General features: G+C 35.5%; 1 protein-coding gene across 1 annotated transcript in view; it reads right to left on the reverse strand.

The window, feature by feature from the left end:
• Hmcn1 (hemicentin 1) overlaps window positions 1–26,316 on the reverse strand; it is a 392,095-nt gene that overhangs the window by 254,637 nt on the left and 111,142 nt on the right. Inside the window, exons 3-4 of the mRNA XM_026392850.2 lie at window positions 23,464–23,622; window positions 22,336–22,458 (exon numbers count right to left, since the gene is read on the reverse strand). Coding sequence (XP_026248635.2) covers window positions 22,336–22,458; window positions 23,464–23,622 — 282 coding nt within the window. The remainder of the gene's footprint in view (window positions 1–22,335; window positions 22,459–23,463; window positions 23,623–26,316) is intronic.

Consider the following 26,316-nt stretch of genomic DNA (forward strand, 5'->3'; position numbering starts at 1 on the left):
AAAAACAAGAATCCAAATTGGGATGTAAATGAAAGCAATGGATTAAATCAGAGAAAAAGATTCATCAACATACCAAAAGGTAAACCAGTCATTAGAGAGAGAGAGAGAGAGAGAGAGAGAGAGAGAGAGAGAGAGAGAGAAGGGATTGAAAAGCAAAGGTAAAACAAGCAGGAGGACATTTTCAAAAGGCTGAGAAGATGAAGAGGAAATAAAGAAATGGAAACATAGCTTATGAGGGTCTATGGAAAAAATACTGCTTCTGTGCATTTTAAACAATAGTACGTTAGCAATTAAAGACAGAATGAGACTGATTTATAACCTAAGGAGAAATTTTACATTAAGTGGAGTTGTTTTACCAAGTATTGCCAGATATCCAAAGGTGACAAAAATACATTCCCCGTGTATGCCAGTTGACAAAGCTACAGTTAAACAATTACAGCACACACCCATTGAGCATTTGCTACCAGGAACAAGGATTCTCTCCTGCTCACACCTAGGAAATGGTGCTAATGAGCAGTGGGGAAGTTTTGGATTTCTAACTGCAAAGCCATGGAAAGAGACCTCAGCAAAAGAACAGAACCTCAATGATTCACCAAATACCTCCTATTCAGAGGCAGACCTGGATCGTGTAGGCCTAAAGCTTACCCAATTGGGAATCTCTTTTTAAGAAAACTAGAAAATTCAGTATAAAAATAGCTACCTTGAATGAGAAAACATTTTGCATATAGTTCAAATTTCAAAAGGTGAAACATACTTAAAATCTTATAAAAATCTAGAAATTAATAATAGTTTTATTAATATCTGACAAGATTCTCAGATAGTTATTTTTTCGTTATTTGCTTTAATATCTATTCCCATGGGGGAAATACAATATTTTCTAGAGAAAAAAAATAAAATTAAAATTATTTATCAAAATGTTTTTAAGTCTTTACTGGGATGCACTGAGACTTTCAACTTTCAAACACAGCTATGTTTGGTATTTTTTTACATCAATAGAAGTTGGAATCCAAAAAATTAACCAAGGTTCCTACAATGTCACTGGACTTAAGGGAACCTGTGTCAGAAGGAAAGTCAGAGCTGAAAAAAGACAGTGGTTTTAATCAGACTCTAAATACTTAACTTTTGCAATATTGCTTAATCTTTGTGAACACATTTTAAGTAACCATTTCTAAGTTCTAGAACGAGTCCAAGCAAAAGATGGACCATGGGGCTTAAGATCCCTTACCTTCAGAGTAAACTGGTTACCATGCCCCATTCTTTGGATGACAATTACAACTTCCTCACCCACTTAAAACACCAATAAAATGGCAGCCATCACTGTCAGATTGTATGAGCTCCTCAAAGGACGGTTAATAGTACCTATGTCTGGATAGGATGGAATTGGTTAAATGGGAATGGGTTATATACAAGAATGAGACTTCATCTCTTAAAAGCCAAACAGTATTTAGGAGAAAGACTCCATGCTACAGAACACTGCCAGGGGGCAGGAGTACGTATTCTATTTTAAGGGTTTATTGTCTAGTGAGAAAGAAAGAACAAGATTCTAATAGATGCCACAACAAACATACATACCCATTGGTTATACTACCACAGAAGATAGTTAACTCTGGATAGCTTATCTGGAAAGATAACCTTGCATAATAGTAACTGAGGATGAAGGATGAGCAGGAGTCAAATAGACAAGCAGAAGAAGAGCCTTTGGGACAGAAGGAGTAACAAGTTCAAAGGCCCTGGAGATACAATATGGCACATCGGAAAGACACTCGTGTGTGTCACAGTTGTCAAGCTTGTGAAGTGGTAGAGGACGAAGGTGGAAAGAAGTTGGGGGGCCACAGAAGTTCTGGCATGGCATGCCAGCACAAGACCTTCATCTGAAGATCTGTAGAAGTCACTAAAGGAGCCTGGAAACAGGAGTTGCCACCAAGTTTCGGTTGTAAAGTATCCTACTAACAGAATATGGAGGATGGATTTTTGGAGGGTCAGGATAAGATTAGAAGCAGAGGGATTAACCATGTGGTATTGAACACAGACTCAGCAAAAAATAATGAAATAATGAAGAACCAAAGATGCCGGAAGTAAAGAAGAGGAAACAGGATCCAAAGATACCTTGTATGTAATGCTGCCTAGGTAGCCATTTGAGAGATGAAAAAGTCTAGACTGACTCGGGTTTCTAGCTTGAGAAATCAAATCACTCGTGATGCCATTTAATTATGACTAGAAATACCAGAGGTCAGTCAGTTCAGGAGGTGTCGTCTTGAAAGATGAATACTTCAGCAATTAAAAGGGAAAAGGGAAGTTAAAAGGACATGAATGCATATTTGAAATGTATGACAATGACAAAATATTATACTGATCATAAATGACAATACCTGTTAGAAATAATGAGAAAAACTCTAAGTTATAGCCACAAATTCAAATTGTACAGAAGCTCAATAGTTTTGGATTCTTAGACAGCACAGGTTTGCAGAACTCTTCTGTTTGTCACTGTATATTGGAACCATTAAGAGAATCCCAGTTTCGGGCTGGGGATGTGGCTCAAGCGGTAGTGCGCTCGCCTAGCATGCGTGCGGCCTGGGTTCGATCCTCAGCACCACATACAAAGATGTTGTGTCCGCCGAAAACTAAAAAATATTTTTAAAAATTCTTTCTCTCTCTCAAAAAAACAAGAAAGAAAAAGAGAATCCCAGTTTCTCTGTAAACTAAGATTCATTTTGGCAAAATTTTGAGGGATAAATTTCCAGGATCTGTTTCTGCAGCTCATAAAAATTAAATGTTATTTTATATTAAATATTTTATTTAAAAATTTTGTATTTAAATGTATCAGGACAGTAAAGTATGTTATATAAAAAAATTGGAAAACAGAATCATATAAGAAAATAAATCACACCCACTACTGTATAGATACTATAGATGTTCCATAAATTAGTTTGGTTTTCCTGTGTGTGTTTTTGGGTACATGTATGTTTATGAGTGTGCTTATACACAGACTTATATGACACATAGTTACATACCTTTCTTATTTCAACACATATTAATTAGTACTATGTACTCACCCATCTCAGAGACATTAGGCTGACAAAAGGGATTAGACAGAGTTCTCGTCCTGAAGCATATTAAATGAGTTTATAACAATGTGCTTAAGGTTGGAGTTAGAGAACAAACTAAAGGCAGTAATTTATATGTTATGAACTAATCAGAGTGTACCCTACCAAGGAAAAAGTCAAATCCTAATGCCAGACGATATTCTTTAGCCAATGACAATGTAAGAAAGATCTTTCAGGTGCTCATTCTGTACGAGACTCTTAACATGCAATTCATCATTGACTGGCTAAGCTCAGCATTTTAAGTGTCCAGACCACAAAGAAATAGAGCATTCCAAGAGACCTATTGCACTGATCTCTTGGTGTCTAAAGGCATTGTTCTGTAAATGGATCGTTGTGATAGAAGGGAGTAAACCTTTCTTATTTCTTAGTCATAATTAATTTTTATTACAATTAACCACACAGCCAGTACAACCCTCTGAAATTAAATTCCCTGAAGTCAGTATCTTTGCTTTTAGAGCAATTAAAAAATATAGCTTCAGGATTCAATAAGAAACCGAATGTCTTGGCTTAAACATGGGTATGAAAGAGTATTGGCAGGAAAGAAAAAAAAGACCACAATGTTTCCCTCAGCCATCATAGGATAGAGAAATGAAATTATAGACTGATTATCTAATACTTCAAACACACAAAATATCTTAGAACTTGTGAAAAATCAAAAAGAACTGTTCATGAGAGATTTAGTACACAGATTTCAGACCAGGGCTTGGACGTGCAACACGTATTCACCATAGATAGTGGTAGCACAAGTGGGACTCAAATGTTTGATTTCTAACTTAGTAAAGTGTGCTGGTATTAATTTTGAAACATGTAAAAATAATAAATGATATTAAATCCAAAGCAGTTATCAACAAAATGTTCATTAAGTTATCCCAACTCCAGGAATTAGCATACCCAATTCTCTTACTCAAAGGTTGGCAGAGCCAAATGAGTAACTGAAAATTAAAGGAAATGGTCAGGAGAGTGCCACAAAACTAAAATGATTACAATGAACATCAACAGAAGATGTCACCAGAAACAGCCCAAACCACAATATCAGGAAAACACTCAAAATGAGTAATGGTAATGCTTTAGTCACTCTCTTCATGTAAATCCTATAGCTCAATCTAAAGTGCTTATCTTCCATACCTGTCACCACATTTCCAAAATTGTTGCTGTATTTTTATCTACACAGAAATAAATTGAGTTAATGAGAGGATGTGGGAGGAAAGGTTCGCTCAGATATTCCTGGTGAGACTGCAAGTTGGTGCAACCACTCTGGAAAGCAGTATGGAGATTTCTCAGAAGACTTGGAATGGAACCACCATTTGACCCAATTATTCCTCTCCTTTTTATACCCCCAAAACTTAATAACTCCAGTACTACAGTACCACAGTCACATCCATGTTTATATCAGCTCAATTCACAATGGTTAAGCTGGAAAAGCAACCTATGTTCAACAGATGAATGCATAAAGAAAATGTGGTATATTACACAAGGAAATATTACTCAGCCTTAAAGAAGAATGAAATTATGGCACTTGCAGGTAAATGGATAAAGCTGGAGACCATCATGCTAAGTGAAACAAACCAATCCCCAAAAACCAAAGGCTAATGTTCTGATATGTGAATACTAACACACAATAAAGAGGAGGGAGGGAAGAATAGAAGTTAATTGGATTAGACAAAGATGAATGAAGAGAAGGAAAGGGGATGGGAACAGAAAAGAAAGTAGAATGAATCAGACAACTTTCCAATGTTCATATATGAATATACAACCAGTGTAACTCCACATCATGCACAAACACAAGAATGGGATCCTAATTAGAATAAGTTACACTCCATGTATGTTTAGTATGTCAAAATATACTCTATCACATATACCTAAAAAGAACAGATAAAAATAAGTAAAAAGCTATGAAATTTAACTCCAAAGTGTTATTAAAGACATTTTTATTTAGAGGTATGTGTAGATATTTCACCTCATTTTATGAGTCCTGCATCAGTTCAATGAATTGCTTTTTAATGAAAATTTATGCAATATAAAATGTATAGGATAATAAATTTTAAAAAATCAATTAAGTCATTTTTTAAAAAAAACTCTCATTAAGTTAAATTAGAAATAATAATGCACCAGGACGATTTAAATGAAACAGACAGAAAACACCAAATGTTGGCATAAATGTGATATACCAGCATTTTTATTTATTTTATTTTTTTAGTTATAAATGGACACTATACCTTTATTTTATTTATTTATATTTATGTGATGCTGAGCATCAAACCCAGTGCCTCACATGTGCTAGGCAAACGCTCTACCACTGAGCTACAACCCCATTCCCTAGCCAGCATACTTATAACTGTTGAAATAGCTTTGGAAAACAGGTGGCATCAGGTAGAGTGAACATATTACACCTCATTTTCCAGCATTCCCACTCCTATGTATATAACCAAGAGAATACCGGTACATATCCACAAAAATGTTCAGAGCAGCAATATTTGCATCAGATCAAAATTTGAAATCACCCAAATATACATCAAGAGTGGAATGGAGAAATGTTCACAAAATGAATACTACACACCAACAAGAACGAGCAATCTACAAGTACATGCAATGACGTGGGTGAAATTCACAAACAATGTGGAACAAAAGAAACTAGACACTCAAATGCATGGACTGAATGATTTCATTTGCACAAACGACAAAAAATCCTTGTCACCAGAAGGTGGCATGAAGGTTTCTGAGGTCTTGATGAATGTTCTCAGTCCGAGTGCTGGTGACCCAGGGAGTGTTAGGTCTGTAAGTGTTCTAAGCTGCATGCATATGTGTACTTCGCTATATGTATATAATACTTCAAGGAAATTTTTGAAATAGAAGAAAAAATATAATTCATAAAAGTACTTACCTAAGAAATAGACTGACTGTGATTGCTTAAATGTAATTCAACTATAAATATATTCAAGAAGTTCAGAGATATGTTTAGCCTAGGGTATTCAAAAGGAGTAAGATGAAAAAATTTTTCCATGGTAGTAAAATCCACAACACTGGGCCAGCACACCAGACACACAGGAAGTCATTAGAAATAATAAATTTTATATATATGGTTTTGACATATATCATTATTTTATGTGTCAGAAAGGAAACACTTTGAATTGATCTATGACGTGCTAATGATTGTAAAATAAATATCACTTATTAGATATTAATTTTGTTTAACCAAAGGCATTACTTGGAATGGATCAGAAAAATGTTCCATAATATATATCAAGTACTGCAGATGCACTAGGATGGGCTCTACATGGGGGTCTTGGAAGGATTTATACATTAGGTGGTAGGAAGGATGGTCCATGAAGGCTGGAAGGAAGAAGTTAAAAGCTGAAAGATGAGTTTACCCACGGTTGAGGATGTTTTAGAAGCAGAAGTGCAGAGGCAGCAATGTACCCAACACTGCGGAGGCTGATAGTAGATAGCCTAATTAGTAGGGAACCCAGGATTAGGAAATACTTGGAGGTATATTTGGATGGCAAGGGAAGGCCAGATTTTGTAAGGGCTGGAAATCCATCCAAGAAATACAATTTGGACTGCATTCAATTGGCAGTAAGGGTCCGTTTTTAACACAGAGGCACAGCATGATGAAAGTGATATTTGAGGAAGTTTATCTTGCTGGATGGGAAAGTAGTAGAGAAAGAAGAAATTATTGCAGAAATACAGGTGTGATGTGATGAAGACCGGAGCTAGAGGGCTGACATCCAAAGGGTACATTACATATATTTTTCCACAATAGTTCTTCATGATGTATTCCATATACAGAATTAAGTTTGATGTAATCAGCACAATTTCCTAACTACAGTTTTTTACTTAAGACTGGAAATTGAATAAATATATTTTGTGCAAGCAAGAGATGAATAAATATATCCAGCCTTATCAAAGGAAATTCACTCTAGCTTTATCTTCAAGTTTCTTAAGATATAAAGTTTACACATATCTAACTAAAAAGCTTCTCTAGAGTATTTATTTATTGAAGTATGCATATTGAATGTGACCTTTACTTAGATCCTGCATGAGTCATTGAGCATGCACATAATTGGATTTGTTTCTCTTGCATGTTCTCTATCTTGCTTTCTCTCTCAGAGTTTTAAACACTTAATCTTTATACAAATATTAAGGATTTAAATGTTTGGTAAAATGCATTGCCCAATGAAGTGGAGCAAAATCTGTGTTGTCTTAGTCCTTGAATTATGAAAAAGATGATTATCTAGCTTTAGGCAAAATCTCGGGGACACAATAAGCATTTAGGCATAACTTAAATTTCAAAAGATAAATTTCCAATTGGTGAATCCTTAAAGAATGACTAGGAAGCTCTTAAAAGACTATTAATAAATTTGGTATCACATGCACAGCATGAAATCATTTCTCTGAGCATAATATCATGAAAAGATGTGCTACTGGCACAAGAAAAGACAACTGCAACCTATACTTCTTTGGAAATTTTATGGATTGTAGGGTAGGAGACTGGCTATTGTCTCTAGTCAGAGTAGACAAAATTAAAGGGGATAATGCATCTGGCATTGAGAAATAGAATTAACTACACATTCGAAATCTTCTAATCCATGTAGTTACAGACATATACTTGTGTTTATAAGTCTTAGTAACAGAGCAATCAGCACTAAGCCTATGCCTTAAGAGGTGTAATTTAGAAGACTGAATATAGGAACATGGTCCTTTACTAAAGTGACATGTAGTGCAATCATGTTAGTGGTTTAGGGATAAGTAAAGAAAGAGATACTTTGGGCAACTCATCACAACTTAAAAGTAGTAAGGTGATTTTAACATAGCTAACAATAAAAGACCTACTATGTACATATATGATAATTTCAGAGAAATGAGATCTTATTATACAGTTCTTTGCTTTAATTGTGGCTGTAATTCTCAACAGACACAATAGTAAATGTTCTTAGTAATTTTCCAAAACTGTAATCATGCTCTTTATGTCCGTTGGTTTTATATGATCAAACTATATTTATTCTTATTCTTTCTTGTAAGCTTTTGGAGATACTACCTATTGTCATTTCAAAAATTTTCTGCATACATATGAGGCAACAAATGCTTGTGTATTTTTTAAGAATAAATACTTTTCTAATATAATTAATTCTTAATTACTTTAATAACTTTTGCTTCTTTCAAATTTCTCAAACTTTTCCCCAGTTCTTGTGAGAAACAAGAACGTCTACCAGACAAAACGCAATAGAGAGGTTTATCCAGAATTCCCATTTTTCTATTGATTATTACAGACCATTTCTAAAGAAATATTAGTATGACATTATTACTTCTTAATCATTAATGTTCAACTTTATAACATTTCAAGATTATTCTTTATCTGTTACTAGCCTGTTTTACCACTTTAAACATAATAATTTGTATTTTTGTCTTCAAAGTCACTAAAATTCAATACTTTAAAATAACCAATGTCATTCTCTAAGATATTTTTCACTGAATGACCAATTCATGCTCAGACTGACTCGAAGATATCATTTCTTTTGCATTTGCCTCTTTTGCATTTGTCCCCCCTGGGTTCTCTACAGTATATTCTCAGCAAAATGCTGTTTTCCAAGATACATAACAGTGCTTGATTTGTTGACTTAGTAAACCAATTTTGTTTCATGAGGATACACCAAGTAAGGAATTATCCCCTTAAAAATAATTCAAACCACTAAACAAATGATAGAAACAACTATTTTTAGACATAATTCAATAGGCCGCATGGATAGGTTATCCTTGATATGACAAACAAATGAGACAGACCCCAAATTTCAAGCTGGAAGCAATTTTCACTGGAGAAATGGGTAAACAGACTTCTGTATAGCCATAAAACCAAATGTACTAAATAAAAATAAAGTAACTATTGGTACACATGACAATATGGATGATCTCAGAAACAATAAACAGTGAAAAATGCAGACTCAAAATTTCTCATTTATATGAAACATTAGAAATGACTAAACCAATCAAAAATGATGTAAAGAAAATCAGGGGTTGACAGACTGAAGGGCAGGGGGCAGAACTGACTGGGGTGGGACATAAAGGAAATTTTAAGGTAATGGAAATGTTCTATATCACGATTGTGGTGCACTTTACACAGGTGAATAAATTTGTAAAATTTTATTGGGATGTATGTACATTTGGTATAGAGATATTTTTAGTTCAATACAAACTCCACCTCAATAATACTGATCTAAAATATTTTCTGAGCATATAGCATGTTTAGAAATACAATAAAGTACCAACAACACAGAGATAAAGGCTGTCTTCATATTCATAATGGATAAAGTGAAAGAATTACTCACATACACCCATACATACACAACCCCCCACACACACACATAATAGTCCCTCACTTATTCTTTTATTGTTCAAAAAGCATAGTAATGTAACATCACAGTAGGATAAAGGGCTAAACATATTTAAGACAAATCCCCTGAATTCTGGCTCTTAGGAAGCTCACAATCTGGCACTAGAGCAGAGACCAGAGAAATAGAAGCAGATGAAAAATGGTAAATATCAAGTGGAAACAGGGATTCCAGAGGTAGCTATGCAGGACCACCTTTTCTCATCTTTGTAAATGGTTTCCCTTACCAACCATAAATAAGATATATATTTTAGCCCTTAATTCTGCCAAATATAAGCAAAGTATTATTATCATCTTTGAAGTGTTGAACACATTATAAAATATCACCTCTTATGACTGAAGATCCAAGCCAATGCTAGTATTTGCATCAAAGAAAAAAAGAACATTCACAAAATGTATTGCAGTTGATATTTCATTCCCAAAAACTAAATGTTATTTTTATCATTCTTTATATTCTAATCTTTGAAGTGGGTAAATGATGATTCACAACTTATGGTTTTATAGAAGTTAACTCCAAACAATTTTATTTTTCAGTGGCAATTAACCAGTATCAATGATTTTCAAGTTTCTTTAAAAAAAAAAAAAATAGGACATTTTGGGCTGGGGTTGTGACTCAGCGGTAGAGTGCTCATCTAACACATGCAAGACCCTGGGTTCGATCCTCAGCACCACATAAAAATAAGTAAATAAAAAGGTATTGTGTCCAACTACAAAAAATAAAAATATTAAAAAAAAAAACAGGACATTTTAATCTGATCATTTTAATCAGAAGTGACCATAGTAGACTTGCACATAGATAAACACAGAAAACGGGTAAAAGCAGAACTGATTCAATAGAAATAGGAGAAAAGCCTACCTTCAGTGACCCAAGACCCACCCCAAAGAAGCCCCAGGAGCACAGGTTAAACCACTTAGCTGCATAATGAAAGAAGAATAGTGTAACTTTAAAAGGAGCTGGTTCATTTCCTTGATAATGGCACAAGGACAATACATTCATTTCCTAATTATTCTATCAGGTAGGGAACCATAAACTGTGACTGTTTCTTTATAGTGTCATTAGCATCACTCAGTCCACAGATGAAGAAATCAATGAATACCTGGAAAGTCTATTATGGTCAATTCAGCCAGCCAAATAAGTTTCTGTACCCTTTAAAATAACACTTAAATACCAATCTTCTAAAACAAAACAAACGTAAACTTCTCAAGAAAAGTTAGTGAGTCTGGAAAACCTTCAAATAGGAAAGGAATGGTTTTCCATTGGGATGCTAGGTTTTTGTACATCTGTTCAGGCTAGAAATTTCCAAAAGAATAAGTTCTCTTATGGAATTCTGAACTTCAACTTCCAGGCCCCATCTAAAACAAGAGGGATAAAACCTGAGTGAAATAAGAACACAATAGAAGAGTTTTCTAAATATTTTTGAAGCCGCAATAATATTCAGGGTAAGTTTCAGTAAGAGTAAAAATTGGTTATTTTATAAAAACTAGGCATTTCTATATAGTTGACTTTGGAAGCGTCCTCTGAAAGTGAACCACTTGTTTTAATTTTGCAGACTGAATTTGTAAATGATATTTGTCTACATTCATGTATTTGGTACTATGTCTCACTCAACATTTCTGGTAAAAATGGGAAAAACTTTAAAAACAAAACAAAATTCTAAGAAGCCAGGATCAGAATATTCTTGTGACATTCCTCTTACTGTAAAATATTTTAAATTCAAGACAGGTTATTTCTTTCTTACAGAAAGGTTTAAAAAGCAAATTAAACTTATTAGCAAATCAAATTGATTCTTTGGCCTGATCTTTCCCTCTTCATAATTTTTCTCATAACCATACTCAGCAAGATAGTATTATTTCATGTAAAAAAGAATAAAGTATTAGACATTGTTAGTTGATCCACTTTCTCCACTACAACAGATAGTTAATATAACTATCACTGCCAAAAAAAAAAAAAAATCCTTTTTTGTCATATATCCATTGCCTCACATACAGTAAATCTGTGTAGCTGTGTAGCTAACATCTAATAGCTTTGTGATATCTGTACCTAATTACCTTTTTTTTCATTCCTAGACCTATTTATTTTTTTAAATATTTTTTTTTTTTTTTAGCTTTAGGTGGACATAATATCTTTATTTTCATGTGGTTCTGAGGATCAAACCCAGTGCCTCATACATGCTATGAGAGCACTCTACCACTGATCCACAACACCAGCCCCCTAGCCCTCTTTATTATTTATTTTTATTTTGTGACAAGATCTCGCTAAGTTGCTCAGGTCCTTGCTAAATTGCCAAGGCTGGTCTCTAATTTACGATCCTCCTGTTTCAGTCTCTGAGTCACTGGGATTACAGGCCTGAGCCACCACACCAGGGTATGTGGCTAATTACATTCCTAAACTACAGTCTTTAGTGTTGTTTATCATGTTAGAAAAATAAAGAATCCCTGAGCAGAGAAAAAACTAACCTCAAAGGCACAGTCTTAACAACTGAATGTGTGTCCAAAGAAAACAATGTCATCTTATGGACAGGCAGATTCAAAGAAAAAGGGTCCAGAAAGGCCTCCATGATTCCATCAAAGAAAGTTCCAGATCATTAGCAGAAACGAATCATGGAGAGCTCTGGACCTGAATTCTCAGTCATCTGTGGCCTAGACTCATCATCCCAGCTTACATTGGATAAACTATTCTTGGGTACAGACCTTCCTGTGCACAATAAGCTATGAGCAAGACAATTCTTTCTTCCTCCATTTGTCATAATAACTAATACATAAATTTTATTCCAGATTCTGCTGATCCAAATCTCAACTTCATTGCTATATTTCTTCAATCATCATTCAACAGATATTAAATATCTATAAATTTACTATATGCCTGGCACTCCGATACTCAGTAGAAATATATCAAATTAAAGAGGTTTTTTTTTTTTTTTTTTTTTTTTTTTTAGCTATTGTAGAGTTTATAGAAACAGTACAGAAACAATTGTACTATAATATCAAGAGAAAGTATTTATAAGAGGCTAGCCAAGGCTGGGAAATATGCATTTAGGAAAAGCAGTAAAGGAGGAGAACATCATCTAATGGATGCTCAGGGCAAGAGGGTTTCAAGCAAACACTAAGGGTCCAGGGTGTCACACTTTGCAGAGGAAAATAAAGGCTGAGGCAACGATCATGGAAATACATAACATAGTTCTACTGCTGACAAGTTTTACTTCTGAGACAACAACTTCTCTTCTAAGAGAGTCAAAGATCACAGAATATATAAATATGGCAGGACAAAGGAAGTAATCACTACTCAAGTCTGGTGAAGAAGAGAAGGCCTATGCCCAAGGACGAGGCAAAACAGTGGAGTTTGGTTCACGGTTTTGCTCTTGGACAGGGGAGACTTGATCTCCTCCTATATTCCAAAACCCAGGTCCTGAGACACCATATCTACGCCTGGGTTGCAGTGCAGAGCCTATTCATGACCCTCTTCTATTAGCCTGTAGGATGCTGTACAGCCTCATTTTTAGTGGAAATGCCTTCACTAATTTTTTTTCAGCTTAACCATAATATATATTTGTAGTATATATTCGTTATCCTAAGTATTATAAAAACTACAAGTAGTAGTATTAAGATTATCTATAATCACACTACTGTCATTGTCAACATATTTGGGTATAATCTATCCATTTCTTCCCATGAAATATGCATATATAAGGGGGCAGGGATGTAGCTCCACGGTACAGCACTTGCTTAGAATGTATGAAGTCCTCTTTTGTTCCCTAGCATCATGGGGGGAAAAAGGAAAAAAAATATGCATACAAACATGTAAATACCTGTATTTTTAAAACTGCAATATTACCAAACAATTTTAATAAAAATTGCTTGAATTAAATAGAAATTTACTTATTTACATTATTAATTATTTATTAATCATTAATTATTAAATGTTTTAGTCATTATCATGTTATTGAGTTAATTTAACACATTAAAATTATTTAAATGAATGTGGTCAAATTATCACAAATGTATTCACTAAGATTCCTAAAGACTTTCTTTCTCACAGAAGATACTGATATATGAACTGTAATAGTTTCACCATCCCATATTTCTGAATTCATTAAAAAAAACAAAAGGTTGATTAAATAACCCAACAATATTTTAAGGAAAATCAAATATTCATGTCTACTTAAAATCACAACTAAGAATTACTGAAAGACTTTTTTTTTCCTTCCTCATTCAGTCACTCACACCAAAGCTATTTAAATTATATAGTATATGACTTTAAAGTGCGTTTTTCTTCAGGGGCCTTTCACAAGGAAGAGAAAAAAGTTGTAAATTTTGTCAGGAAGCCAAATCATATCCAAAATGTTACAAGAGAGCTCCGAAAACTAGCTCACACCCTCTCTCAAGAGATTTTGCATTTATAACACTATTGCAGTCAGTTCATGTTAGGAATGCATAAGGAACCTGGAAGGTATATGAAGCAGGACTTGTTTTCCTGTATTTATCCTGGTTCATAAAAAAATTTCTCAAAAAAATTCCCTTACTTTGACTCCGTAACCCTTTCTTTACTCTTTGTTATTGAAAAATGAGAAGGAAAAAATCGGATTTTCCCAGATTAATATTTTTATTTACATTTAACCAAATGCAAACAATGCTAAATCATTCCATATGCTGGGTAATTACTTGGCATTTGCAATTTAATATCTTCATGGAATTACTTAACTTCATTACTCAAGCCTACTGTTTTAAGTGGTCTGTTCTTCATATTATACTGAAAAATAAGATCCTGAGCTTTCATCATTCTTTGTATATAAAATTCTTTATCTCTTTCTTAAACAATATGCATGTTTTTTTCCAAAGGCTTTAAGCTATGTTTAATTGACAGAATTATTTCCATCAAAGATACTAACCAAGAATTTTCCTTCTACCTCATAATAATATTTATCTACTATGTTCAGTAAAAAAGCTATCACTTTTTTTTAGATAAGTAATAACTATGTAATGGAGTTCCTGGAAAAGTAGTTAAGAAAATTTTAAAATTATATAAGATCTACATGGAGAAATTAAGAAGAGCCAAGTTATCCAATTATCATCATGAAACAAAAAATACTAACATATTCCCCCCTCCGTTACATAAATATAAAAGCATCAGGCACTTCTCATTCTGGAGAATTTTATTTTTTCTCTTCTGTGACAGACAAAACTGTCCTTTAACATCCAAGGTACTCAAATCTCTTGGTGAGATGGCCCTATTGGTCGAGATTTTCAGAGCCTTTTGGTAAACAAGAGACTGAGACTCTAAAATTCTTCTTCCAAAATTTCAAATCTATGTTTTTCAAGATATTTTGGACATGATCTCACTCATTTTTCATACACAATAAATCTTGCTGTGTCTTTGTAACTCCTAGTTTAGAGGATTGAAATATAATTGTTTTTTCCCCTCAAGACAATGTCTTTATTCCCCCATAATATCACATCAAAATGACCATCAATTATACTGCTTAGCATTTCAAAAAAAAATTACAGAATATTTTAGTATTAACAAGCATAAAGTTCTACTAGATTGCAATTTCAGTATGCTTAGTGCTAGCTAAACTAGTAGTTTAGCCGGACACTTGAAAATGGTGTAAGACTTTCCTATATATCACAGACATTCAGCATCTCTGACTCCTTTGAGAGTGGTACTTTCCCCTTAAAAACCACTTATAAATAGATAGTAAAAGAGGGATTATATAAACCTCTTGTCAATAAACAGAAATCAAGAACCAAAAAAAAAAAAAACATTACACTGGAGGTTGAAGGTATGTCAGCTCTACCAAAGATAGATTCTTCATCCCTTAATTTGCATGTTTTAAAATTATATTTCACATCCTTCTCTTTGTGAACCCAACCAGCTCAGACCTTTCCTGCCACCCCATCAAGGTTCTTGTACTCATTGAGGACTCTGGAAAGTTAGTGGACTCCTTGGGTTATAGCTCAAATGGACAGGCCTCTCACAAAAGGCAGGGCTTTGGCCCGTCAGTTCTGGGTGACAGCTTTTTGTAGCCAGGGTCATTCTCCATGTGACCCTCCTCTCTGCCAGTTATCTTTGTAGCTCTAGCCCAGATCCCTCCATTTTTAGGTCTTTTCCTAGGAATATCTGGCCTAGACCTAAAAGGTTCCCTCTTAACACTCTTTTTTTTTATTAGTGCATTATGTACATATAAATTATGTAATATATAATATGTAAAATATAATATATAATGCTTTCTTGTTTGAAATCTTCATTAAATACAATGTTTTTCAAACATCCAATATGCAAACTCTTAAATGTGATAGTGTTTTCAATTTTTTTTTTAATCAATTCCTAAAAAATCATTGGTACTCTGATGTAAAAATATAGATACTGTGGGGGGCACTTATTATTCTATCACAGACATGTGTTTTCTCAAAACAAAAGTTTGAAAAGAAATCTTTTAAAATTCAATGTGCAAAACATGCAAGGAACTATCCAAACTGTTAAAGGCTGTGTAAAATTGGTTCCTTGGAATTTTATTCGTCTCAGCATTGCCGATTTTCTTCATGTATCCTTGTTTTCCTCTGCAACTTTTTAAGAGATGATGGCCAGTGATTTCAGTGGCTAGCTAGTTGTTTTGGTTTTAAATAGCAAGCATTTGGGACATTGTTCTGTCAATTCAAATATTTAGTTTCCTCCACATTCTACACGGTAGAATGGTTAATTTCTTTCAAACCAGTGGATTTTGAATGAGGTTGACACAGTAACTTTTTGGTCATTTAGGACTCTTGCAAACTGAGAATTAGCCATGCCTGCAATTGATTCAGTTAGCTTGACATCTCATAGTAAACTGATATTTTATTTTATCTTCTAATCAAAACAGTCAGCTAAATAAGCAGATTTATCTTTTTTTCCTGTTTTTTTTTTGTCCTGTTGAAACCATGCAACTTATTGAACAGTGTCTACCCTTAAATAACATTTCTTTTCTGTCTATGAAATATTCCTCCAGGCATTTATATAAATTTCTCTCCCCTTAGTGACAGCTCTTATATCTGATTTTTTTATTGTACTTTAGAAAGAAGCTTTAATGAGTGGTATTCATTATATTTTCTTTTGATATTAAGGTTCAAATATCCTAACTATCTTATGAAGGATCATCAGGATAACACCTTGATATTGAAATTTACATTTCGTAGACCAAGAGTTCCACTGTGCAGCAGAGATAACCCCACTACACATTATAGAATGTTTTGCTGCAGCTTATAGCTAGAGCTTCAACAGCCTCCAAAGCCAATACACAAAACCATGAAACAGAAGATACATACTTATTTTGCAAGATTTACCCCTTTAAATCGTATTCCCCGTCTCCCATCCCCTTTTGTCCCACCTGCTGCTGTTGCACATTGACAGGGCTCTGCTTGAATTTGGGTATATTTTGCCTACATGGGGTCCTATTGAGAACAGTCATCATCTTCCACCCCACTGTACCCCCACATTTATGAGGAACATTTTGTACTATATACCCTTTAAATATCATGAAAAAAAATTGTTCACATGCTCAGAAGTCTATGGCCAACAGATAATACTTTAAACAATCATGACTTTTTTTTTTTAACCTGAACAAAGGGAAACAGAAAGTACACATGGCTTCATTTAACTGAGAGTGACCAATAAAGCACTCCCAGGTGCCCGGGAGTGAAAGGGCAATTATGTGACTGGAACATTAGCATTCCTAGCCACACACTTGGAGGTTAACATGCCCATCTTAGCCCAACAATAGAGAAAGAAAAGCATTCCACTATAACTAAGGTGAAAATATATATATACATATATATAATATACATTTGGGGATGACTGAGCTCTGAGCTTTCCACTTTATTTTCAACAGGCAAATTCAAAGAAGGGATACATGGAAATATTTACACACTGTTTCCCATACATTTCCTGTGGCTTTCAGAATATTAGAGTTGTCTCTGATACATTTTCAAGTTTCAGAGGAAACACCCGTTTCTACTTATGTTCAAGGTCAGCAGCAAGGTTATGTTTTTGAAATTATGTCTGCAGTGAAACTTGGAATGGGGGAAAGCAGCAGATACCTCATTTCACATCACTAATTGTTCAAACCCCTGAATGATTCTCATCATTAAGCCCATAGGCAGGGAGCTCTTGGTCTGAATTCTAGTCAAACGTGGCTGTTGGCCAAAGTATCTGCAGGAAGGGGCTGTGCCAAATTCATACTCCAACAAAGTTTATAGTTTTTCTAATATCAGTACTTAACTCAGGAAAAATGAGTGCAAAACTAGCAAGAGAAATAAGTCCATCATCTCTAATCTGTGAGGCTTCCTGTTGCCAGGTCACTGAATTTTTCACAGATTGTCACTTTGTCTTCCTGGTTCTTTGTTACTTCCTCCAGTAGCAGTTAGTATTTATTGATATGTCTTCAAACCAACAACCTTACCACTCTCCTATTCTAGAGATAAAGAAACAGAGTCGCAGAAAATTATGTAACTTGTCTAAGGTCATACAACTAGGATATGAGCCATGGTCTCAGAGCCTGAAGTCAACTCCTACACAGTACTGTTTGTACTGGTTTGTTGTTGTTTGTTGTTGTTTTTCCCCCGTAGATTTGTTGTCTACCCTTTTCCATCTGGCTTTGGGCCTTGGGATGCTAACTTCTGTGGACTGCCTCGATAGGGCCCCAGGCTTCTGGCTTCTAGTTAGATTTGGGGAAATGGAAGGTACCAGAAAAATTGGACCTGTTGGGTGTGCATACCCTTGAATCCATCCTGACAAGGCTTCAGTTTGCCTACAAGGCCACAGTTCTTAGCCCTCAGCCTGGGTCTCACTGAGTGCCCTAGGAGCTGTCTCCTCCTCCCCTCCAGACTTAGGGGACATATGGGTGGATCCATTGTTGCTGGATTTGGAGCTTCCTCAGTTCTGCCTAGATGGTGGCACGTTATCATTTATTAAATGTTCTTTTGTCCCTTTGAGTGAGCCATTTGTTTTCGGTGGGGCAATTCCTGGGACCCTGCCCCTGAAATGGACACATCTACTGAGATGTTAACATTTAACAGACCAGAACAGCTCCACCAGGCTGGGATGTCAAGGAAGACCTTTCCTGGGGTCTGAAGGGACTGTTGGAGGACATGAGTTCTGGAGGTGGGGTGAGAGGATGAGGAAACTCGGGACAAATTAACAATGGATCTTTCGTGTTAGTTTCTTTGACACAAAGATAGAGGATCTCTAACTTTTGAGATTTCAAATTTGGACTCTTTCTTATAATAAAAGAAGAATTAATTGGATCAACTAATAATTACTCCATTTTCAAACAAAGAGGAAAGTAGTACTGTCATGATTTAGTTCTAGTTCTGTCTTCAAAGGTGAAGTAAGTTACCTCCTTGGGATGAGTTTCTACTTGTGTTTCCAAAATGTAATATCATACAGTGATTTATAGACCACTGATGCCGAGCCAAGTAATTTCTTCACTTTGATTTTCCTTTTATGTTAAATGAAGATGAAAGATACCTAGGATCTTCTACTTAATCATTGTTTAAAGAACAATAACTTCAAGTTAGCTCAAGAGAGAGCCGATACAAAATATACCCAACTAGGTGAGGAAATTGATGAACTAGATTAAGAGGGTAAATCATAACACTCCATAGTTTCCTTTTAGAAAGAGCACATGAAAAAATCTCTCGAGTCAAATGTAAGGACTCGGTGCATGTGTGGCGTCCCTGCAGTTCTTGGAGCTATTAAATGTAGATATCCTTAGAGCATTTATTTTCCTTAGAATTTGTAATGTTTACATAATAAAAGAATCCAGAACATTGAGAAAAAAGAAATGACTAACAATGCCAAATTCTCCCTCTTAACAAAATCTTGCACACTGGTGGCTTTCTTTAAAGAACATTTCTTCTCTACAGTTCCAGTAAGCCTTCATAATACCTTTTCTCATCAACAGGCAAAGAGAAAATTGCCCAGCTCTTTCTGGATTATCCCACTCAGATGTATTTCCCAGCTACCACTAGACTTCTGTTTTCTAACAAACATGTAACATTTTACAGATTATTCACATGTTTGTAAAATGGTAAAACATTGTAACACTCTAACAAAGTTTCCCCCACTTTAAAAGCAAACTAGCAATACCCCCAGGATTATAAAGCAATTTAACATTTATTGGGTACTTAACCCTGTATCAGATCTCCTATGGAACATTTTACATGCATTATCTCATTTAATGTTATCATTTTCTAAAATGGAAATTCTACCATCTCCATTTTACAAGCAAGAAAACTGGGGCTCACAGAGCAGATGTCACATAAAAATGCAGAGATTTATCATTTAGGATTCGTTTACCTTTAGGTAACTTGAATACTCAATTCTAATTGGCCTGTGCAATATTGTTCCCTTAACTAGAGGCTTACCATTAGGATAGGAGTGAGTGATGACTTAATCCAGAGACTGGATTTTTTCTTAACTCCTCACTCTTCCTTGTATTTGTTCTATTCTCAAAATTGTCTCAAGTTGCTTGCATCAGATTGGGGATTCACACCCATGGGGGACAACATCTAAAAAAGGAGAATTTCTCCAGGACACCCTAGCTAAATTCCCATCGAGTCTCATCAGCCCAAAGTAAATGAGACATCCTTTCTTCAATCATTTAGCAAGCGTTTGGAATTGCTATGGTTGGCAAATAGATCAAGACCCATCCGCACTGGTATTAAACTCGGTTTTATAAAAATAGACTATTTTAGCAATGATCTTCTCTAACCCTATTTTTCCAAAATTAAACTGACAGATCAGAACATCATTTGATGATGCACGAGAGAAACACTTACCAGTGGGTTAACTACACCTATAAAATTTTCTGTACCAAAACTTTATAAATTATTATTCTTATGAATTATATGGCAATTGTCAGAATTGTGAACATTTACTAGATCTATAAAATTATTCATGAGACCATTTATCTAATAAATAAGGTGTGTGCCTCTATAAGGCTTAGCATTTTCTCAGTTGAAGACAATATTTTTAATTTTTAGTGACACAATTTTTCCTGGGTGTGTATAAATAAGTGGAATCACAGTTACAGGACACATGGGGTTTTTTTCCTCTTTCTTTGGGACCCATCTACTAATAAAGTCCTATAGTTCTCCTCACAATTTCACCTAACTTCTTCCAATCTCAATGTTGTGTCTGACCGCTCATCAACTGGTCCAAGCAACTGTTCTTTCAGAAGCCCTAGGTGTTGGCCATGAGTCTTATAACCTCTTCTCCAGTACTGTCTGCTAAGAACCATCATGTCCACTGGGCATGACATCTGCTGGTTCCAACACCCCATCTGTCTCCAGTGAACATTATTGTCACTTTCAATCCAGAACCTCACCAAACCCTAAGGGTTGTAATTCACAATTTCTTATGTCCCACTTCCTGCTGGTGATCCCGACTATACCCCAGGGTCTTACAGAATTTAAAGCTAAAAACTCTGACCAGCAACCTTTCCTTCATTTGTTTAAGATATAGGTGATGACACATGAAACCCAATCCCCGAGAGTCCCAAAATCTTTTCTGATATCTTCCCAGGTTTCCAAATCCTCATTCAAAAATGTATGCATACTAACTACTAAAGGGACCCCTTGTAGTCATTAGGCCTGCCCAGGCATTTCTGAGTCACTAAAGGGGACATAACATGGACTCAAACCATAAATCACTCAAAAGCCGTTTCTTCCAAGAAAACTCTTTTTAGATTAAAGTAACTCTCTAGGCTTATATACTTCAATATTTGGGGGAAAAATGTTTTTGTTAAACTGTTGGCTCTAGGAATTTGTAAGTCCTTAACATTGAATAGAATCTAAGTGTTTGATAATAAAATTTATAGTGTCCTTGCAATAAAACCTATAATGTCTTTCCAATGTTTTATTGCAAGGACACTATAAATTTTATTATCAAACACTTAGATTCTATTAGTTCCACTATGATGTAATAAGAACTCTTCAACTATAAGAGAACTCCATTTCATTCAAGACACAAGGGAATCTGTCATGAAATTAATAAACCTTGTAAAGATAGAGTCACTGCATCAATTAAATGTGAATTGTGTCCATTTAAAACTTTATCTTTGTACTGGTGTGTTCCTGAAAACTTCAATGGGAGCCAAATAAATAAATTAACAGGCAAATAAAATATTATCATGAGCGAGGCCAAGGCAACATAATGAAGAAGGAAATCTTGACAATTAGACCTACCTCAAAGACGTTTAAGAAAATACTAGCGTTTTCTTAATATGAGTTACAAATTTTATTACCAAACATTTTGTTGTTGTTACACAATAGCTTTATTTATTGTTATGTGGTGCTAAGGATCAAACCCAGTTCCTCACACGTGCAAGGCAGGCACTCTACAGCTGAGTTATAGCCCCAGCCCACCAAACATTTTTGATCACTATTTACTCACTTATAGTTCTGACTTTTAATGTTAGATGCCAAACCTTATTAGAATTTTGTTCAATAATTAACTTTTTCACATCCTAATTCAATAACTAGTCAAGCCTCACTTTACTGGTTATCCAAAGTTCATTCATTAGAAACACAAATTGACCTTATTAAGCAATAAAAACTACAAACATCTCTGATTAAAACTAAATTAATATTAAATACATGTATGCTTAAATCTAAAAATGTGTTGCTATCGCATAATGCAATCTAGAAATTAATATTAGATAAATCTGTTCCTCCACATTAGTTCAAGGATATTATTGACTGGTGTATGGTTTAGGAGTAAATCCTATTAGTTAAAACAGGTTTTGGAATCAATGAGGCCAAACAAACCGAGTTGGGTAAAGTAGCTGGCAATAAGTAGACCTACATTATTGAACTGACCTCATTAACTTGTTTTTTGTCCAGATGGAACACTTGACCAGAACTTGTAGAGGCGATTTCTTCATACACTTTATATCCAATATGGCTCCTGTCATCACAATCTCCAGTGAGCACAAACACCACCTGTGGTTTTAAAAAAAAAAAAAAAGTTTAATGGGCTTTATACTTATTGAGCACTTATTATGTGTTAATATATTGCTAGGCAAGTGGTATTCTTAATCACTCTGTTTAGCAGTGAACCTATATGGGAGCAGAATTATTTACATTTCAGAAATACAGGCTAAAAGCAATGGAAATCAATGTGAGACCATGACTGTGCAAGATTGCATAACAGCCTCAGTTCCTCACCCCTCCCTGTACCCACTCACCCTGCCAAAGGATTCTGAAGTTCCTTTCACTAAAGAGGTAGAGTTTATTTTGTCATCTCTGGGTCTAAGCTTAGTCACTTGTCTCGCTTGGGCCAAAAGCAAGAAACAAAAGGGATATTCTGCAGGTTCTGAACTTCAACTCGAAACGCCTTATGCATTTCCACTTGATCTCTATAGTGTTTCTGCCATGCCTATGAGAAGGGCATGACTAAACTAACCTACTGTCCTCAGAAAGAGGCTAGGAAACCTGTGAGGCAAAGCCAATTCACCCCCTAGTCCCACTTAGACAGGCCAAACCCAAACACGTCCAGACTCACAGTGGGCGAGTCTAGCCTAGATGAACAGAGCTCTGCTCACATCTGAGAAATAAATGCTTATTGTTTTAAACCACAAGTATTAAAACAGTTGGTAATTATGGCAAGAACTGATACAATGAATAACTAACATGGGCCAGATTACACATAGGAGGCGACATTACAAGATCCAGACCTTTTTTATGTCAAGGCTGCATTTGTGTCAGTTTTAAGATAACAATCACCTTCCTTCCTTCCTCCCCAGTCACTTCTTCTCTGTATTCAGAAACAAGACATTCAAATGCTCTCTACACATCTCACATTCACATTAAGGTTTAAATGCAAAGAGTTCATTTATGGGGAGAGATAGTTGTAATTGGTGCTATTTGGCACACAGGGGAGAACAGGATGGATACATGCCCCTTCCGTGGTGTGTTCGGAAGGGTCTGGAGGGGATCCCTACTCACCTGGGACTGCTTCTGTTGGATAAGCTGTAGCACCTCATGGGTGAGCCGGTAATCTTTGGACCGCGCATCAGTGAAAACATAGATGAAGGAGCCAGGAAGAGAAATTTCCAAGGCAATTTTTATGGCTCCAATACTCATCTCTGGACAATCACCACCACCCTGTTGAGCAGAAAGAAAAGTCTAATTAGTTCATCGGCTGAGGAAGAAAAAAGACACAGGTGTTGTATGTAAAGAATAAAAGAGTAATAAAAACTAAACACATCTATGAGGTAAATATCATTTTTAGCACAGTTCACCAACAGAACACTAAATCACGAAAGTTCTTCCCAAGATCCCAGAACGAGTAAATGAAGGAGCAGAGATGGAACTCAACTCTGCCTGACCCAAGGGTTCACACTCCAGTGATCCCCAGCATCAATTTCTATTCCACAAGCAAGTGGCTTAAGACATTCTAAAATTCCCATTCTTCTGGACACCCACAGAATACTGTTCCTCCTTGTGCTGCAGCATTTGATGAACTGTGTTGTCATCCATGCTTCCTCCCACTGGACTCCCGTTCCTTGAAGAACTTAATAGGCGTTCCATTGTTGTTAATGAATGAACAGATACATAAAGGAACAGGGAGTAAAAGGTGAATGTCACTGTGCAAAGTAATCTTGGCACAATCTAGGCACACCTACTGTATTCAGCCTGTTATTCATGCCCAGCCCCTCCCATTTCAAGCCATACCATCTCCTAAAGCCATAAAAATATGCACATGCACACAAACGAAAGGTATGGCGAAGACAAACTGCATAATGCACGGAATTAGACAGTATCCTAAGTGTATTACGAAAGGTCTGACATGATGAACCTTGTGTTTTTCTTTGAACCCTGAATACAACTAATCAATATCAGTAGGCACATTCTTGGCCAGTCTTCTGATATGCATTTTATCTTTATAATTCTACCGAGAGCTACAAGGTGCTAGGTTGCCAACGCTACTTCAGATATAAAGAAAAAAAAAAGTACTGGAAAACTAAACAAATCAAATCAGAAGTTTGTGAACTTCTATAGTATATGTTGCTCCTGGAATTTGAAAAAAAAAAAAAGTGATCTCAGTTACAGTGATAATAGTAGTCAAAAAATGAATTCCTGGAAAGCAAGATTAAATAAATAAAAATGAATAAAAATCCTATCGATCCAAGGAGTAATAAAACACAGATTGCCACGCTGTCTCTTTAAAATATAAGACAGGGTGGGAGAGGAACTGCAATAAACTGAACCTTTAAGCTCTGGGACGTTAAGAGAAAAACAAGTCCCTGTTCAAACCTTAAGTGAAGATGCTCATCAAATGAAGGATTTGGGAGCCAGGAATGCTCTTCACAGGGGATGCTGTCCTGTGCCTCTTCTAATCTGCCCACTGCAATTCTATGCTCATCTTAACTTTCATGGAACTGTTCTTTTTTAAAAAAAATGCATATATATTTTTTTTCAGTTGTAGACTGACACAATACCTTTATTTTATTCATTAATTTGGAACTGTTTTTTATTCCATTTGTTTTCCAGATAAACCTAACACTATGAAATCAAATATGAAACTTCTTTGGTGGGCTCACGTCCAACTGCAGAACTTTCATTGGCATGCCAACATTCTTATTCTAACGTAAGCGACTCCTACTGAATTTTGAACCTAGTTTCTAAGTTAGATCACCATTCTTTCATGTGGAATACCCATGCTGGAAATGTCTTGTTTGTGTCCTCTGTTTTGTTACCTATAAAACTGAGGTGTGAAACTCAGTTGCAGGCTGAACAAAATTTTACAACCCTCGGTTCTCTTTCTTAAAATACAGTTGGCAACTCCTATGATCAAGAAAACATCATGTACATGTGGAAACCATTAAGTTACATTGAATCTGATTTAAAGTTGTGTCCAAAGCAAGTATGAAATAAATCAGAACAATTGTAGCTCGTCAGCGACATGTGCTGGCCTTCATCACTTGTAGAAAATATGGTAGGGGTGTCCTGAGAGACAATGAGAATTCCACAGAGCCCAGGCTTCAAATCCCTCCCAGGCAACATACCATGCTGCCCTTTGCTACACAGTGATCACCAAATAAGCTTGAAGAAGGTGGACTCAAAATTCAAGCCTCAAACTGCTGACCTCGATTCCAGTTGCATTATAGGTAACAATCAAAACAATTTCCAAGTTTTTCAGTTATCACTTGCCAGTGAGAAGAGTTTAACTCTTCAGCAACTGATCTTTCAACTCCCTGGAATTTCTCTGGTAGAGCTTTGCTGGGTCCACATAAGAAATTCAGTTTACTTCAATTTGAATATCCACAAAGAATATCTTATGTATGAGGCACTCAATATCTGCAGTAGATCAGAAAATGATGTGCCTTAATACTTTAAAAATTTCAAAAGCTTCATGGTTCACATGAATTATAATGACGTTAATAGTCCTTAACAAAAATTTATGAAATAAAATCTAGATCATCCAGAAAAAGGAGACTATTTATACAACAGAGTAATGAAGATTATTAAAAATCAACATGTATGTAGAAAGATAGACTTGGTTTAAAAGGATATATGTGGAAGTTGGGTGCAGCGGCACATGCCTGTAATCCCAGCGGCTGGGGGGCTGAGGCAGGAGGATCACAAGTTCAAAGGCAGCCTCAGCAAAAGCAAGGTGCTAAGCAACTCAGCAAGACCCTGTCTCTAAATAAAATACAAAATAGGGCTGGGGTGTGACTTAGTGGCCAATTCAATCCCTGGTACCCCCCCCCAAAAAAAAAGTTTATATGAGGGAAGCTGGGGGACTTAGCTGACAACTAGACCACTATTCAATACTGTGATCTGCCTGCCAAAGAA

This window comes from Urocitellus parryii, chromosome 9, assembly GCF_045843805.1.
Source record: "Urocitellus parryii isolate mUroPar1 chromosome 9, mUroPar1.hap1, whole genome shotgun sequence".
Lineage (NCBI taxonomy): Eukaryota > Metazoa > Chordata > Mammalia > Rodentia > Sciuridae > Urocitellus > Urocitellus parryii.